The 19,512-nt window shown below is 38.7% G+C and overlaps 1 protein-coding gene and 1 pseudogene across 8 annotated transcripts in view; both read right to left on the bottom strand.

Annotated features, from left to right (window-relative positions):
• The window catches only part of TBC1D8B (TBC1 domain family member 8B), an 82,789-nt gene that overhangs the window by 19,123 nt on the left and 44,154 nt on the right, over nucleotides 1-19,512 (bottom strand). For all 7 annotated transcript variants that reach the window (XR_014259021.1, XM_082447527.1, XM_082447524.1 and 4 more), the window contains 3 exons: nucleotides 17,297-17,446; nucleotides 16,610-16,760; nucleotides 15,914-16,128 (listed from right to left, as the gene is read on the bottom strand). Coding sequence is in view for 6 of the 7 variants with exons in the window: in XM_082447527.1 (XP_082303653.1) it covers nucleotides 15,914-16,128; nucleotides 16,610-16,760; nucleotides 17,297-17,446 (516 nt within the window). In the remaining variant the exon portion in view is untranslated. The remainder of the gene's footprint in view (nucleotides 1-15,913; nucleotides 16,129-16,609; nucleotides 16,761-17,296; nucleotides 17,447-19,512) is intronic.
• Nucleotides 1,066-3,967, bottom strand: LOC309653262 (cytochrome c pseudogene; annotated as a pseudogene). Its single transcript has one exon. The product of its transcript is annotated as a cytochrome c pseudogene (transcript).

Below are 19,512 nucleotides of genomic sequence, written 5' to 3'. Positions count from 1 at the left end.
GTTGAATATACTATAAATTATTTAGCTATTCTACTATTATTGAACATTTAGGTTGATTTCAACTCTTCACTATTATATATAACACTGCAGTGAATATCTCTGTATATAAATCTTCATCCAAGTGGTTTACTATTTTCTCAGTAAAGATACATAGAAATTAAATTATTTGGTCAATGAATATTATTTGTGTGTGTGTGTGTAATTAGTACTAAATATTCTTTATCTGATACTATACATAAACCACACTAAAATGCCTTTCATTAAGTAAAAGGCAATATTTTAGATAGATAGAGAATTTTAATTAAATTGACATAGTTAAGACCAAAAAGAGAAAGTGGACATTGCCAGTGTATCTTCAGCTCTTGCCTTAACAGGCGAATGAACACAACTTGAAACACAGGTGAATCTTGCTGTTCTATGAGACAGTGAAGAGATCTTCTCAATATTTAAATATATTAATATAACCAGTTATAGAAATCTAAATATAAAACCAATCTCCTATAGGGTTTGAGAAGGCATTCACCATACCCCTGAAAAGTTTAACATTTCTTATTCAAGTTTAATCATCTCTTTAGAAGGGGAAAAGAGTGATAGTACTTGTTGAACCAGAATTACTATCAAAATTCAAAAAGCTGACCATATTCTTTTTTTTTTTAAATAATCAACATGCCATTAAGGTATATATGTTTGTTTTAAACAGCAATTTATTTATTTATTTATTTATTTATTTATTTTTTAAATTTTTATTTATTTATTTATGGCTGTGTTGGGTCTTCGTTTCTGTGCGAGGGCTTTCTCCAGTTGCGGCAAGCGGGGGCCACTCTTCATCGCGGTGCACGGGCCTCTCACTATTGCGGCCTCTCTTGTTGCGGAGCACAGGCTCCAGACGCGCAGGCTCAGTAATTGTGGCTCACGGGCCCAGTTGCTCCACGGCATGTGGGATCTTCCCAGACCAGGGCTCGAACCCGTGTTCCCTGCATTGGCAGGCAGACTCTCAACCACTGAGCCACCAGGGAAGCCCTATTTATTTTTTAAATTTTATTTATTTATTTATTTTTGGCTGTGTTGGGTCTTTGTTGCTGCGTGCAGGCTTCCTCTGGTTGCGGCAAGCGAGGGCTACTTTTCGTTACGGTGCAGAGGCTTCTCATTGCGGTGGCTTCTCTTGCTGCGGAGCATGGGCTCTAGGTGTGTGGGCTTCAGCAGTTGTGGTGCACGGGCTCAGTAGTTGTGGCTCACGGGCTCTACAGCGCAGGCTTAGTAGTTGTGGCGCACGGGCTTAGTTGCTCCACGGCATGTGGGATCTTCCCGGATCAGGGCTCAAACCCGTGTCCCCTGCATTGGCAGGAAGATTCTTAACCACTGTGCCTCCAGGGAAGTCCAAGCTGACCATATTCATTTAGCCACAAACCAATCTTATTTAAATCAGGACAGAAATATTACCTCAGCCATTCATGATCTGAATTGCAGTGCATGAGATCAATTTAAATATGGTACACATAAAAAATCATGAGACATTTGTTTCGTAATAAATATGGCAGTGGTCAACTATTACTCATTAGTAGCTTTTTTGAGATAAGCTATCAAGTCTGCCCTTTCTCCCTTCTTCTTAAACCCAGTGAAGATCATTTTTGTTCCAGGGATGTACTTCTTGGGATTCCCCAAATACTCCATCAGCATCTCCTCTCCCCAGGTGATGCTTTTGTTCTTGTTGGCATCTGTGTAAGAGAATCTGAAAGTCTGACCTGTCTTTCACCCAAACAGACCATGGAGATTTGGCCCAGTCTTGTGCTTGCCTCTCTGTTCCACAGTATGGCACTGGGCACACTTCTGAACAAAAATTTTGCCCTTCTCAACATCACCCATTTTTAATTTATTTATTTTTGGCTGTGTTGGGTCTTCGTTTCTGTGCGAGGGCTTCCTCCAGCTGTGGCAAGCGGGGGCCACTCCTTATCGCGGTGCATGGGCCTCTCACCATTGCGGCCTCTCTTGTTGTGGAGCACAGGCTCCAGACGCGCAGGCTCAGCAGTTGTGGCTCACGGGCCCAGCTGCTCCGTGGCATGTCAACATCACCCATTTTTAAATCATTCTTTCTCTGTGCACAACTAAGAGGTTCCCCTGAATATTATTTTTAAACGACTTGATATTACTGCCAAATTGTACTCCAGAAAGACTGTACCAATTTGTATTTCTGACCTATAGCATTTGAATGTTTACTTCACTGCTCCTTTGCCAATACTAAGAATTGTAATAATTAAAATTGTCTTTGCTGATTTGATAGTGAAAATGGTATCTCATGGTTTGAATTTGAGCTTCTTTGATATTGAGCTTCCTTTTTTAAACTTTATTATCAATCTGTATTTTTTTCTGTGATTCATCTTTTCATGTCCATTGCTCATTTTTATAATTCAACACTTTTCTTATAGGTTTGTATATTAAGTATGTCAATCCTTTGTCAGATTTGGTACAATATTTGACTTCAAGTTTAGTTTTTACTCCATCATTTTCCTGTTCATGAAGCCATAATGGGAGGAGCATCAGTGAAAATGGCAGAGTAAGGCTCTCCGAAAATGCTTTCCTCTATAAAAGCAACAAGAACACTAGCAAAAATCATCAAAATCAAATTTTGAGAACTCTGAAAATGCACCAAAAGCTTACAGCAATTCAGGAAGCCTTTACTTAATAAAATGGTTGAATCTCAGTAAAAACAGTGAGCTCTGTGGCATTTTAAATCATCCAAGTCCCATTCCTCCTCAGCTTTACAGAAGCCTGAAAAACCAACATTCAGCAATCATGGTGAAAAGCAGCACCTAGCAGCCATGGTAGGGAACAGAACGGGGCTGGAGCGCCTTCAAAGTCCCATTCCCAGAGAACTGTCATTATTTGACCCGTCTGGTCATTCCCTGGAAAACCGCACTCATAAGGCTGTCTTTATTTGACCTGACACAGAGCTCACCCAAGGCAAACAGCCTTTCCTTGAAAAATTTTCCTTGAAAAAATCAGAAGCAGTTGTTGAACATGCGGCTGCCTGAGGCAGTGGATAACAACTGGGCCAAACAATAGGCTAATAAAGGGTTAAAATGAAAAGCTGGGGAATGGGATATCCAAAAGGGGCTTTGGAACGCTCTAATTTACTCCTGGGAATCTAGAAGGCAAAGTGCATGATATGGCTTCATGCCTGCCCAGAGCTGTATGCATGCTCATGAAAGAACAGAAAAAGCCCTAAGCTCTTACCTCTGGCTAATCTTGAGGCTCTGCACAAACAGGAAGTGATAGAGAATAGAAAAAAAATATGGAAAACTCAACAAAATCAAAAGTTGGTTCTTTGAAAAGATTAAAAAACCTGAAACACCTGTAGGTAGTCTAACCAAAAAGACAAAAAACAGAAAGATACAGAGAGACAGAGAGAGAGAGAAAGAGAGAGAGACTCAAATTAAAATCAGGAAATAGAGAACATTACTACCAACATTAACAAAAATAAAAAGGATCATAAGGGAATACAATGAACAACTGTATGCTAACAAACTAGACAACCTAGATAAAATGGACAATTTCCTAGAAAAACCACCAAGACCAACTCAAGAAGAAACAGAAAAATCTGAAAATACTTATTATAAGTAAAGAGACTGAATTAATAATGAAAAAACTTTCTGCAAAGAAAACTCTAGAAACAGATGGCTTCACTGGCCAATTCTACCACAATTTAAAGAATTAACACCAATCCTTCATTAACTCTTCAAAACATAGGCGTGGAAGAAACACTACCTAGCTCATTCTTTGACATCCTGACACTAAAACCAGACAAAGACATCACAAGAAAACGATTATCAATACATTTTATGAATATAAATGCAAAAATCCCTAACAAAATACTAGAAAACTGAACCCAATAACATATAAAAAGGATTACACATCATGACCCAGTAAGATTTATCCCAGGGATACAAGAGTGGTAAAACAGGAAAGTCAACAAGGGCATGTGGAACAACTCTTACAGAACACCTACTGAACGCTGGCAGAAGACCTCAGACTTCCCAAAAGGCAAGAAACTCCCCACGAACCTGGGTAGGGCAAAAGAAAAAAGAAAAAACAGAGACAAAAGAATAGGGATGGAACCTGCACCTCTGGGAGGGAGCTGTGAAGGAGGAAAAGTTTCCACACACTAGGAAGCCCCTTCACTGGTGGAAATGGGGTGGGTGGCGGGGGGGAAGCTTCAGAGCCATGGAGGAGAGTGCAGCAACAGGGGAGCAGAGGGCAAAGCGGAGAGATTCCTGCACAGAGGACCGGTGCTGACCAGCACTCACCAGCCTGAGAGGCTTGTCTGCTCACCTGCCGGGGCAGGTGGGGGCTGGGAGTTGAGGCTCGGGCTTCGGAGGTCAGATCCCAGGGAGAGGACTGGGGTTGGCTGCGTGAACACAGCCTGAAGGGGGCTAGTGCGCCACGGCTAGCCGGGAGGGAGTCCGGGAAAAAGTCTGGAGCTGCTGAACAGGCAAGAGACCATTGTTTCGGGGTGCGCAAGAGGAGATTCAGAGCCCCACCTAAATGAGCTTCAGAGACGGGCACGAGCCGCGGCTATCAGCGCAGACACCAGAGACGGGCATGAAATGCTAAGGCTGCTGCTGCAGCCACCAAGAAGCCTGTGTGCGAGCACAGGTCACTATCCACACCTGCCCTCCTGGGAGCCTGTGCAGCCCGCCACTGCCAGGGTCCCGTGATCCAGGGACAACTTCCCCGGGAGAATACACACCGGCCTCTGCCGCTGCACGCTTGCCCCGCATTCCGTACCCCTCCCTCCCCCCAGCCTGAGTGAGCCAGAGCCCCTGCATCAGCTGCTCCTTTAACCCTGTCCTGTCTGGGCGAAGAACAGATGCCCTCAGGTGACCTACATGCAGAGGCGGGGCCAAATCCAAAGCTGAACCCCAGGAGCTGTGCGAACAAAGAAGAGAAAGGGAAATCTCTCCCAGCAGCCTCAGGAGCAGCGGATTAAGTCTCCACAATCAACTTGATGTACCCTGCATCTGTGGAATACCTGAATAGACAAGGAATCATCACAAAATTGAGGTGGTGGACTTTGGGAGCAACTGTAGACTTGGGGTTTGCTGTATGTGACTGACTAGTTTGATTTTTATGTTTATCTTAGTATAGTTTTTAGCACTTGTTATCATTGGTGGATTTGTTTATTGGTTTGGCTGCTCTCTTCTCTTTTTTAAATTACTTTTAAAATTCTTTTAATTTTAATAATATTTTTAAAGACTTTTTATTTTAATAACTTTATTTTACTTTATTTTACTGCTCTTTCTTTTTTTTCTCCCTTCTCTTCTGAGCCATGTGGCTGACAGGGTCTTGATGCTCCGGCCGGCTGACAGGCCTGAGCCCCTGAGGTGGGAGAGCCGAGTTCAGGACATCAGACCACCAGAGACCTCCTGAACACACCTAACATCAATTGGCGAGAGCTCTCCCAGAGATCTCTGTCTCAATGCTTAGACCCAGCTCCACCCAATGGGCGGCAAGCTCTAGTGCTGGACGCCCCATGCCAAACAACCAGCAAGATAGGAACACAACCCCACCCATAGGGAGGGAGGCTCCCTAAATCATACTAAGTGCACAGACAAGCAAAAGCTAAGAGAATTCAGCACCACCAAACCAGCTTTACAACAAATGCAAAAGGAACTTCTCTAGGCAGGAAACACAAGAGAAGGAAAAGACCTACAATAACAAACCCAAAACAATTAAGATAATGGTAACAGAAACATACATATCGATAATTACCTTAAATGTAAATGGATTAAATGCTCCAACCAAAAGACACAGACTGGCTGAAAGGATACAAAAACAAGACCCGTACATATGCTGTCTACAAGAGACCCACTTCAGACCTAGGGACACATACAGACTGAAAGTTAGGGGATGGAAAAAGATATTCCATGCAAATGGAAATCAAAAGAAAGCTGGAGTAGCAATTCTCATATCAGACAAAATAGACTTTAAAATAAAGACTATTATAAGAGACAAAGAAGGATACTACATAATGATCAAGGGATCAATCCAAGAGGAAGATAGAACAATTGTAAATATCTATGCATCCAACATAGGAGCACCTCAATACATAAGGCAAATGCTAACAGCCATAAAAGGGGAAATTGACAGTAACACAGTAATAGTAGGGGACTTCAACACCCCACTTTCACCAATAGACAGATCATCCAAAATGAAAATAAATAAATACAAGCTTTAAATGATACATTAAAGAAGATGGACTTAATTGATATTTATAGGACATTCCATCCAAAAACAACAGAATACACTTTCTTCTCAAGTGCTCATGGAACATCCTCCAGGATAGGTCATATCTTGGGTCACAAATCAAGCCTTGGTAAATTTAAGAAAATTGACATCGTATCAAGTATATTTTCCGACCACAATGCGATGAGACTAGATATAAATTACAGGGAAAAAACTGTAAAAAATACAAACACATGGAAGCTAAACAATACACTAATAAATAACCAAGAGATCACTGAAGAAATCAAAGAGGAAATCAAAAAATACCTAAGAACAAATGACGATGAAAACACGATGACCGAAAACCTATGGAATGCAGCAAAAGCAGTTCTAAGAGGGAAGTCTATAGCAATACAGTCCTACGTCAAGAAACAAGAAAAATCTCAATTAGAGTAAGAAGAACAAAAAAACCCCAAAGTTAGCAGAAGGAAAGAAATCATAAAAATCAGATCAGAAATAAATGAAAAAGAAATGAAGGGCACAATAGCAAAGATCAATAAAACTAAAAGCTGGTTCTTTGAGAAGATAAACAAAATTGATAAACCATTAGCCAGACTCATCAAGAAAAAAGGGAAAGGATTCAAATCAACAGAAATAGAAATGAAAAAGGAGAAGTAACAACTGACCCTTCAGAAATACAAAGGATCATGAGAGATTACTACAAGCAACTATATGCCAATAAAATGGACAACCTGGAAGAAATGGACAAATTCTTAGAAAAGCACAACCTTCCATGACTGAACCAGGAAGAAACAGAAAATATAAACAGACCAATCAGAAGCACTGAAATTGAAACTGTGATTAAAAATCTTCCAACAGGACTTCCCTGGTGGCACAGTGGTTAAGAATCCGCCTGCCAATGCAGGGGACACAGGTTCGAGCCCTGGTCCGGGAAGATCCCACATGCTGCGGAGCAACTAAGCCCATGCACCACAACTATTGAGCCTGTGCTCTAGAGCCCGTGCGCCACAACTACTGAGCCTGCGTGCCTAGAGCCCGTGCTCGGTAACAAGAGAAGTCACTGCAATGAGAAGCCCGCGCACCGCAACGAAGAGTAGCCCCCACTCACCGCAACTAGAGAAAGCCCGTGCACGGCAACGAAGACCCAATGCAGCCAAAAAAAAATTAATTAATTAATTTAAGAAAAATCTTCCAACAAACAAAAGCCCAGGACCAGATGGATTCACAGGCGAATTCTATCAAACATTTACAGAAGAGCTAACACCTATCCTTCTCAAACTCTTCCAAAATATTGCAGAGGGAGGAACATTCCCAAACTCATTCTATGAGGTCACTATCACCCTGACACCAAAACCAGACAAAGATGTCACGAAAAAGGAAAACTACAGGCCAATATCACTGATGAATATAGATGCAAAAATCCTCAACAAAATACTAGTAAACAGAATCCAACAGCACACTAAAAGGATCATACACCATGATCAAGTGGGGTTTATCCCAGGAATGCAAGGATTCTTCAATATATGCAAATCAATCAATGTGATACATCATATTAACAAATGGAAGGATAAAAACCATATGATAATCTCAACAGATGCAGAAAAAGCTTTCAACAAAATTCAACACCCATTTATGATAAAAACCCTCCAGAAAGTAGGCACAGAGGGAACATACCTCAACATAATAAAGGCCATATATGACAAACCCACAGCCAACATCATTCTCAATGGTGAAAAAGTGAAACCATTTCCACTAAGATCAGGAAAAAGACAAGGCTGCCCACTCTCACCACTATTATTCAACATAGTTTTGGAAGTTTTAGCCACAGCAATCAGAGAAGAAAAATAAATAAAAGGAATCCAAATCGGAAAAGAAGTAAAACTGTCACTGTTTGCAGATGACGTGATACTATACATAGAGAATCCTAAAGATGCCACCAGAAAACTACTAGAGCTAATCAATGAATTTGGTAAAGTTGCAGGATACAAAATTAATGCACAGAAATCTCTTGCATTCCTATACACTAACAACGAAAGACCAGAAAGAGAAATTAAGGAAACACTCCCATTCACCACTGCAACAAAAAGAATAAAATACCTAGCAATAAACCTACCTAAGGAGACAAAAGACCTGTATGCAGAAAACTATAAGACACTGATGAAAGAAATTAAAGATGATACAAACAGATGGAGAGATATACCATGTTCTTGGATTGGAATAATCAATATGGTGAAAATGACTATACTACCCAAAGCAATCTACAGATTCAGGGCAATCCCTATCAAACTACCAATGGCACTTTTCACAGAACTAGAAAAACCATTTCACAATTTGTATGGAAACACAAAAGACCCCAAATAGCCAAAGCAATCTTGAGAACGAAAAACGGAGCTGGAGGAATCAGGCTCCTTGACTTCAGACTATACTACAAAGCTACAGTAACCAAGACAGTATGGTACTGGCACAAAAACAGAAATATATATCAATGGAACAGGATAGAAAGCACAGAGATAAACCCCCACACATATGGTCACCTTATCTTTGATAAAGGAGACAAGAATGTACAATGGAGAAAAGACAGCCTCTTCAATAAGTGGTGCTGGGAAAACTGGACAGCTACATATAAAAGAATGAAATTAAAACACTCCGTAACACCATACACACACACAAAAATAAACTCAAAATAGATTAAAGACCTAAATGTAAGGCCAGACACTATAAAACTTAGAGGAAAACATAGGCAGAACAGTCTATGACATAAATCACAGCAAGATCCTTTTTGACCCACCTCCTAGAGAAATAAAAAAATAAATAAACAAATGGGACCTAATGAAACTTAAAAGCTTTTGCACAGCAAAGGAAACCATAAATAAGATGAAAAGACAACCCTCAGAATGGGAGAAAATATTTGCAAACGAAGCAACTGAGAAGGATTAATCTCCAAAATATACAAGCAGCTCATACAGCTCAATATCAAAAAAACAAACAACCCAATCCAATAATGGGCAGAAGACCTAAATAGACATTTCTCCAAAGAATATACACAGATTGCCAACAAACAGATGAAAGGATGCTCAACATCACTAATCATTAGAGAAATGCAAATCAAAACTACAATGAGGTATCACCTCACACCAGTCAGAGTGGCCATCATCAAAAAAATCTACAAACAATAAATGCTAGGGAGGGTGTGGAAAAAAGGGAACCCTCTCGCACTGTTGGTGGGAATGTAAATTGATACAGCCACTATGGTGAACAGTATGGAGGTTCCTTAAAAAACTAAAAATAGAACTACCATACGACCCAGCTATCTCACTACTGGGCATATACCCTGAGAAAATCATAATTCACAAAGAGTCATGTACCACAATGTTCACTTCAGCACTATTTACAATAGCCAGGACATGGAAGCAACTTAAGTGCCCATTGACAGATGAATGGATAAAGAAGATGTGGCATATATATACAAGGGAATATTACTCAGCCATAAAAAGAAACGAAATTGAGTTATTTGTAGTGACGTGGATGGACCTAGAGTCTGTCATACAGAGTGAAGTAAGTCAGAAAGAGAAAAACAAATACAGTATGCTAACACATATATATGGAATCTAAAAAAACAAAAATAAAAAGAAACAGTTCTGATGAACCTAGGGGCAGGACAGGAATAAAGACGCAGATTTAGAGAATAGACTTGAGGACACGGTGAGGGGGAAGGGCAAGCTGGGACGAAGTGAGAGAGTAGCATTACATATATACACTACCAAATGTAAAATAGATAGCTAGTGGGAAGCAGCTGCATAGCACAGGGAGATCAGCTCGGTGCTTTGTGACCACCTAGAGGGGTGGGATAGAGACGCAAGAGGGAGGGGATATGGGGATATATGTGTACATACAGCTGATTCACTTTGTTATACGGCAGAAACTAACACAACATTGTAAAGCAACTATACTCCAATAAAGATGTTAAAAAAAAAGCCAGACACAAAAAGGACAAATATTATATTATTCCACTTAAATTAGGTACCTATAATAGGCAAATTCATAGAGATAATAGGTAGAGTAGAGATTAACAGGGGCTGGGAGAAGTGGAATGGGGAGTTATTGCTTTATGGGTGGAGAGTTTTTGCTTGAAATGATGAAAAAGTTCTGGAAATAGGCAGTGGTGATAGCTACACAGTGTTGTAAATGTACTTAATGCCACTGCATTTTTACTTATAAAATGATTAAAATATGTATATTTTATCACAATTTTTTTTTAATGTTAATGAGAGGCCTAAGAAAGATTTTTTTTTTGGACAAAGCAATTATTCTTGCAAGAAATTGTCCTAAGGAAAATACAAGGAGGTATGTAAAGATTTAGTCACAAGGATGTTTTGTTAAGAGTAGTTTTACAAAACAAAGCGAGACAAAATAAAACAAAAATAAAGAATACATTTTTTTTTTTTTTTGGCCACAACATGTGGCTTGTGGGATCTTAGTTCTCCAACCAGGGATTGAACCCGGGCCCTCAGCAGTGAAAGTGCAGAGTCCTGACCACTGGACCACCAGGGAATTCGCAAGAATACAATTTTAATGTCCCAAAAAAGCCTTGATGAAATATACTATGATGTATAACAGAGTGCCATAGAGAAATTTAGGAAAAGAACTATGTTCTTTTTAAGAAGAACACTTAATTACATGGAAAGACTAAGAGGAAATACTGAAAAATGTTAGTGGTGGTTATTTCTGGGTAGTGGGATTATAGATGATTTTTCTTTCTTTTATGTAATTTTTATGTTCTAAATTAATTACAATAAATATGCACTTTTAATAAACTAAAAAAAAAAAGTCAGCAAAAGTAATACACAATGTAAAAAATTAACAAACAGAAACCTCAATTAAAGAGTTGGGAGACCAGAAGGGGGCGCTCTCGTGCCCTGCAACTACAGCAGAGACCAACAGGCAGAAAAAAGACTCTTTTTTCCTGGCAAGGCCAATGAAAAGCCATGGACTCTTAGTTTACTATAGCCCTTCCAACTTCTTTTTCTTCTCTATAAAAGTGTTCTCCTCCCCTTGCCATTGGGGGACTTGCCCATGGCTCGCCATGGTTGTAGACCCCAAATTGCAATTCTCTGCTCATCCTGAATAAATCCATCTTTGCTGAAGAAATATCTGGTGGTCTATTTGTTTCAGGTCAACAATGATATTACTAAAATAAAGGAAAAAAATCACATGATTATCTCGATAGACACAGAAAAATTACTTAACAAAATCCACCACCCTTTCATGATAAAAACACTCAACAAACTAGCAATATAAGGGAACTTCCTGAACATGATAAAAAGAATCTATAAAACGCCCACAGTTAACCTCACACTTAATGATGAAAGACTGATTGCTTCCCCTTAAGGTAAATAACAAGACAAGAATATGCATTCTCACCACTTCTCTTCAACACTGTACTGAAGGTTATAGCCAGGTCAATCAGGCAAGAAAAAGGACAAAAAGGCATCCAGGTTGGAATGGAAGAAGTAAAAAATATCACTATTCAGATTCCATGATCTTGTATATAGAAAATTCTAAATAAGGAATCCACAAAAAAATCTACTAGAACTAATAAGCTTAGCAAGATTGCAGGATACAAGATCAATATATACAAAAATCAATCGTATTTCTATATACTGGCATTGAGCAATCCAAAAATAAAATCAAGAAAACAATTCCATTTACTGTAATGTCAAAAAGAATAAAAAACTTAGAAATAAAATTAACAAAGGAAGTAAAGTCTTGCACATAGGAAACTACGAAACAACCTTGAATGAAATTTTAAAAGAATTAAATAAATGGAAAAGAAAAACATCCTGTGTTCATGGACTAGAAGACTTAATATTGTTAATATACAATATCCCCCAAGTTGATCTACAGATTCAATGCAATGACTAAGAAAATTCCAGTTGGATTTTTCTTCTTTATCCAGAAATTGACAAACAGATCCTAAAATTCATATGGAAATGCAAGAGACCTAAAAAGCCAAAACAATTTTGGAAAAAAAAACAGTTAAAGGACTCACAGTTCCCAATTTCAAAACTTACTACACAGCTGTAGTAAAAAAGACAGTGTGATACTGGCATAAGAACAGAAACATAAGTCAATAGAATAGAATTGTGAGTCAAGAAATAAACCCTAACATTTATAGTGAAGTGATTTTCAGCAAGGGTGCCAAGGCAATTCAATGAGTCAAAGACTGCTTTTTTTCAACAAATGGCACTGGGACAACTGGCTATCCACAAGTAAAAGAATGAAGCTGAAGCTTTTCCCATACACCACACACAAAAACTAAGACAAAATGGTCCAGAAACCTAAATTTAAGCATTGAAACTATAAAACCCTTAGAAGAAAACATAGGACTAAATCTTCTTGACCTTGGATTAGGCAATGGCTTCTTAGATATGACATCAAAAGCACACACAACAAATGAAAAACATACAAAAACAAATATTAAAACTTCTGTGCTTCAAAGAACACCATCAAGAAAGTGAAAAAACAATCCACAGAACAGGAGAAAAATTTTGCAAATACTATATCTGATAAAGGATTAGTATCCAAAATATATAAAGAACCATTACAACTCAACAGTAACAAGATAAATAATCCAATTTTAAAAATGGGCAAAGGATTTGAATAGACATTTCTCCTAAGAAGATATACAAATGGCCAATAAGCATGTTAGGGAAATGCAAATCAAAACCACAACGAGATACCACTTCACATTCACTAGGATGGCTATAATCAAAAAGAGAGATAATAACAAGTGTCACCGAGGATGTGGAGAAATTGGAACCATCACACACATTGCTGGTGGGAATGTAAAATGGTATGGTCTCTTTTTAAAATAGTTTGGCATTGCCCCAAAATGTTAAAGTTACATAAAGTTACCACATAACTCAGCAGTTCCACTTCTAGCTAAATACCCAAAAGAATCAAAAACCACATCCACACAAAAAGTTGTATACGAATATCCATGGCAACATTATTCACAAGAGCAAAAATGTGGAAACAACCCAAAATGCCTACCAATTGTTGAACAAAATGTTGTATATCCATACCATGGACTATTATTCAGCCATAGCAAGGAATGAAGTACTGTACTAATACACGCTACAACATGGATGAACCTTGAAAACAATATGCTAAATGAAATAAGGCAGACACAAAAGACCACATATTGTATCACTCCATTTAGATAAAATATCCGTAATAGGCAAATCCATAGAAACAGAAAAGTAGATTAGTGATTGCCTAGGGTTGGGAGTAGGGAAAAATGGGGAGTAACTACTAATGGATGTGGGGCTTCTTTCTGGGGTGATGAAAGTGTTATGGAGTTAAGACTGAGATGATGGTTGCATGGCTTTGTGAATATACTAAAAAACACTAATGGGTGAAGTTTCTGGTATGTGAATTCTATCTCTAGATAGATGAAAGGAAAAAGGAATGAAAAAAGGAAAGGAAGAAAAGAAGGAAGAAGATAGATCAGATAGATGGAAGGAAGGGAGGGAAGGATGGAAGAAGGAAGAAAAGATAAACAAAGCCAGTCAGTCAGCCATGAGTCAGTATGGCTCACCTGAGTTTTTGATCAAAAGCAATAAAACCTGCTTATCATATTAAATTCAAACTTCTCCCAAGCTTGAAAGATTCACCATGATCTTGCCTCACACAAACTTATTTACTTCTTGATTCCAGCACGAACCTAGCCAGTCTGATCTCCATGGCAGGCTTATTTTCACCTGAATGGTATTGCTTATAGTGTTACCTAACTCTGAATAACTTTCCTCTGGCCCTCCATGTTTCTAATTTTGCTTTCATTTTTTAGAAGTCAAAAATCAAGTATTGCCTACTTTGAAGCTGCCTTTAAACTACCACATATAGATAACATTACAGGCTCTCTGAGTGTAAGCTCTTTGAGAAAAGAAGCATTATGCTTCTTTATTACCTTTCAGAGATCCTAAAACATGCTAAATACTTGTCATTCAGATGATCCACTCACTTAAATTGCTTTTCAAAAATACCTCTCTATTGATAAGTTTCAATGGATAGGTCGGACTGATATGTAATCATTATGGGTACTCAACCCCATCATAAATGAATGTGTGGCTGAGAGTGCTAGCTATCCACCCTAACCCAATCTCCCCTTCTTCCATAGTATCTGGATGTACGTGTGCTCAACCGCGCTACATTTTGCAGACTTCTTTATGAATAGGTGTGGCCATGAGACCAAGATCCTCCAATAAAATGTGGGTGAAGTGATGTATGCAACTTCCAGGCCTGGCCAATAAAATTTCCCATAATTGTTTCTCCATGCTCTCTCCCCTCTTCCTGTGAGTAGTAATGGCAATGAAAGAGTACCTTGGAAGCCATGTTTTGAAGATGACAGAGCCTGTTGTCAGCCTAAATCCCTGAATAATCACATGGAGGAGAGCTACCTACTGACTTGAATATTTGCTCTCCTCTGTTTATTCCTTTAAGTAAACTTTTATTGTGTTTGAGATTATTTGTGTTAGCAGTCTAGCATACCCTTTAGTGTCCTCCTAAAGGATTTTTTTCAGTGATTCCCCCACTGCCTACAAAGTAACATTCAAACTCCTGACCTATCCCAATCTACCTTACTGATTTTTTCCCTCAATTACGTCACTTCATTCACTCTACAATTCTACTAGACAGAACATGGTCCTACATATATTCCACATTTACCTCTGTGTTTGGTTACACTGATCCCTTCACCTACAGTGGTATTTCATTCCATCTCCATACATCTAAAATTCACCAATTTCAAGACCTACAAATGCCACTTCTTCCATGCAGCCTTCTCTGTTCCTCCAACTTATCCCTATTATAAATCCTGGTGAGACTTAATATTTCTCTAATAAATTGTCTCATTTGTTTTTCTTTTGCCAATGAATATGCTTTTTTGTTTGTTTTTGTTTTTAAATTTTTTATTTATTTTTGGCTGCGTTGGGTCTTTGTTGCTGCACATGGGCTTTCTCTATTTGCAGCAAGCGGGGGCTACTCTTCGTTGAGGTGCGTGCGCTTCTCACTGCAGTGGCTTCTCTTGTTGCAGAGTACGGGCTCTAGGTGCGTGGGCTTCAGTAGTTGTGGTGTGTGGGCTCAGCAGTTGTGGCGTGTGGGCTCTAGGGTGCACAGGCTTCAGTAGTTGTGGCTCGCAGCCTCAGTAGTTGTGGCTCATGGGCTCTAGAGTGCAGGCTCAGTAGTTGTGGCACACAGGCTTAGTTGTTCCGTGGCATGTGGGATCTTCCCAGACCAGGGATTGAACCGGTGTCCCTTGCACTAGCAGGTGGATTCCCAACTACTGCACCACCAGGGAAGTCCTTGAATATGTTTTAATACCTACCAGTCCATATACTTTTAAGGGCAGGATTCTTATCTGATTCAGCTTTATATAGTCTTGAGCACCTAGCACAGTATCTTTCACAGAGCAGGAATTCAGTAAATATTTGTTAAATATAAAAGAAAAATGAATTAATGGAATATCAAATCTAAGTATTCCCACTATCATTCTTACATTAATAATATCCACTATCAATCTCAGCCCAATCTCTGTCCTTATTAGTAGAGTTGGATTTGATGTGATTTTATCATTTGGAACACAATAACAGTTGAGCTCATAATGAAATCATACCTGGCAGTATCCAATTTTGGGATTCCTGAATGCATAAGCAGTGAGTACCCGCCTCAGAGCAGATATGCCAGTGTCACTCTGAAAGGCTGGATGCTCAGGCAGGGAGCGACGCAAATCACGTTCAATTTCTTCAGTAGCCAAGTTGCAGGTCCCTAAAGACTGCTCAACCACTTCAGCATAATAGCCAGGATTAGCAGCCATGTCATTAACAGCACCTGTACAGATGATCACATTAACATACAAAAGAAGAGGAACATAACAAAGCTACTACTTGCCTATATACATGAAGAACTGGATTACTTTTAAATTAAGCTTTATGCTCAAGTGTTATCTGAGTACAAACAAATAAAAGGAAAAGCTTCACACTAGAATCTATAACATCAGGACAGCAATCTTATCCAAAAGAATAACATTTTCATGAACTGTCTTTTCCCCTTAACTTTCTTCTGACACTAGAGATTCCCACCCCGTCCCTTGCAGTTAGCTATTGCCTAATAAACTAATCTGCTCAGACAATGGATGTATGGATATATAGGTAAGTACACATAACTACCGTACTCTCTGTGACTAGTCTGAACTCATGATAAGACTTAGTCCTAGCCATCTTTGTAATTATTTTTATTTAGCTTAGTACATAACTCCTAGAAGGGGCATAGTTAATGTCTGTTAAATGAATAAAGTGAATAAATGTAATACCTGAAAAAAGCATCCAGAGCTCTCCTCTTAAGGTCTCTGGAATCCCTCTTACAACCAGATCTTGAGTCTTTTTGGTCCGAAACATGCTAACACCACGCCCACATTCTGTAAACAGGATGTTCCAGGACTGTTCCTTCATCTTTTCTTTCAACTATAACAAAAAAATCAAAGCAACTAAACATGGTGAGAAATTAAATTAATTTGAAATTAAGTTTCAAATAACTCGATAACTCTCTTCACCATGAAACAATACCTATGGAAAACAAGAACATAGAAAGTCAAAATCAGTATTCACAGATGGGCTAAACACTGGACCACTGTCATCACAAAAATCTTTAAAATCCATGTGAGCATAACAGGTTTAATTTACTATTTTAGTTCTTAGCTAAACTCATATTAAAATGGGAAAACCATGACACCTAGGAGGTAAAGCTTTGAACCATCATTCTCACCAATCACCCCAATTAGGATTGACTGTTAGAAATCTATGCAAATAAAACCCAAGGTTCAACTTTCATCTTAATTCTTGATAACAGTCCTATTTTGTAATGGAACCAAACATATCACACAGTAGTACCTGCTAGAAAACCTTTTCAAGCTCAAAAAGAAGAGTTTTCAGTCTGATCTAAGACTTTTATTTTTGATCAACTGTTTCAATCTATAGATTTAAATATTTTGTTTTCCTACCGTTTTGGAATTAAGAGTCTCCAAATCCTGAGGGTGAAATACTGTCATTAAGGCTTCAGTGTTCACAGTTTTGCTGCATTCTCTCTGACATATCAAAGATTGTACCTCAATATCATCAGATGGGTCTACAGATTCAGAACTAATAGGAACCTGAAAAAGAAAGAATATAATTGTCCCAAACGTATGCCTAAAAGTTTCTGCAAAAAGAAAAAGTGCTAATGTTTTATCTGTCATTTACAAACCACAATTTATAAACATAATAAATATTAAAGCAATGTCTCAGAAGAACATTGTTTGTCCACCAAAATTAGAGGTGTCAACAAACTAATGTCCAGAACATCAAGCTCAGGACCTTAGTGAATGAATTCCCCTACTTGGGCAAAAAAATACAGGCAAAACATTAAAAAAACAAAAACAAAAAAACAGGTCAGAACATTGGAAATTAACCAAAGGCACAGAATGAACTGAAAAGTATCGATTCAAAAAAAACTAATGAACCTCAGTAAGAACATCAGTCTGTGAAGTTTTAACTTGAGGTTATTCCCATCCTCCCTCCCTTCCAAGCTCAGAGGTATGGTAGCCATGAAAGTCAGCATTATCACAGCCAATGGATCTTTTGGAGCTTCATTAAAAGCCCCATCCCCAGAACACAGTCAATATTTTCACCAAACTAGCAGCTACCTGGAAAATCTCCATTCCTAGGGTGTTGTTATATTTGATTTGACTCAGAGCTCAGCTCTATGTAAAAAGTCCTTTCCCCCAGGCATACCAAGAAAACCATAGCAATCTTCTGATAATATCACAGCTGCCTAAGACTGTGATTTCAGTTTGGGGCAAACAAGAGCCTGGCTAAAAATTTAAAAGGAAGACCTTGAAAACCAGATGGTCATAGGGGAACTTTGAAAGGTTCCGACATATTCTTGGGGATCTGAAAGTATGCATGAGTATACAAGACTGTGCACCTACCCAGGAAAGAAATGGGACAGGAGAAGGCCCCAGTCATTCAACTCTGGAAATAAGAAATGAAAACTAAGGCTGATTTATAAACTTCCTAAAGTATGAAGTATACCTTCACACAAAGATCCTCTTGGCAAAAGATGGAGAACTTACTGGTTCAAGGCATTTAAGGAAATCTTCTGGCCCATCATTGGCTGACCACTGATTTATACTGACTCAGGGGGTGATCTGAGGAAGCTATGCTTAAAAATACAAACAAGAACTAAAAAAAAAAAAAAAAAGCAACCAACAAAAAAAAATGTCCCAGAAGGGGCTTACTTCTTAGATTTTTTAAAACTAGGAATGGAAAGCAGCTATTATATATATATTCAAAGAACTAAAGGAAACTGTTTAAAAAAATAAAGGACCAAGTTTAAAAGTGGGCAAAATATCTAAGCAGAGACCTCACTAAAGAAGATATAAAGACGACAATCATATGAAAAGATGCTCAACATCATATGTCATTAGGTAATTGCAAATTTAAACAATGAGATACCATTTCACATCTATTAAAATTGCTAAAATCCAGAACACTGATAACACCAAGTGCTACTAGGGATGTGGAATAAGAAGAACTCTTATCCATTGCTGGCGGGAATACAAAGCAATACAGTACTTTAAGAGATGGTATGACAGTTTCTTATAAAGCTAAACATAGTCTTACCATATGATTCAGCAACTGTGCTCCTAAGTATGTACCATAATGAGTTGAAAACTTATGTCCACACAAAAACCTGCACATGAATGTTATAGCAGCTTTATTCATAATTACCAAAAACTGGAAGCAACTAAGGTGTCCTTCAATAGGTGAATGGATAAACACTGGTATATCCAGAGAATGGAATATTTTTCAGCAATAAAAAGAAGTAAACTATCAACAGAACTAAGAGCTGGTTTTTTTGAAAAGATAAACAAAATTGACAAACTTTAGCTAGATTTTACCATGAAAAATAGAGAGAGGGGGCTTCCACTGGTGCGCAGTGTGGTGAGAATCTGCCTGCTAAATGCAGGGGACACGGGTTTGAGCCCTGGTCTGGGAAGATCCCACATGCCGCAGAGCAGCTGAGCCCGTGAGCCACAATTACTGAGCCTGCGTGTCTGGAGCCCGGTGCTCCGCAAAGAGAGGCCGCGATAGTGAGAGGCCGCGACTGCGATGAAGAGTGGACCCCGCTTGCCACAACTAGAGAAAGCCCTCGCATAGAAACGAAGACCCAACACAG

This window comes from Balaenoptera physalus (genome assembly GCF_965194825.1).
Source record: "Balaenoptera physalus genome assembly, chromosome: X".
Classification (NCBI taxonomy): Eukaryota; Metazoa; Chordata; class Mammalia; order Artiodactyla; family Balaenopteridae; genus Balaenoptera; species Balaenoptera physalus.
Note: the sequence above shows the minus strand (reverse complement) of the source record. Positions and strands in the feature narration are given on the sequence as shown.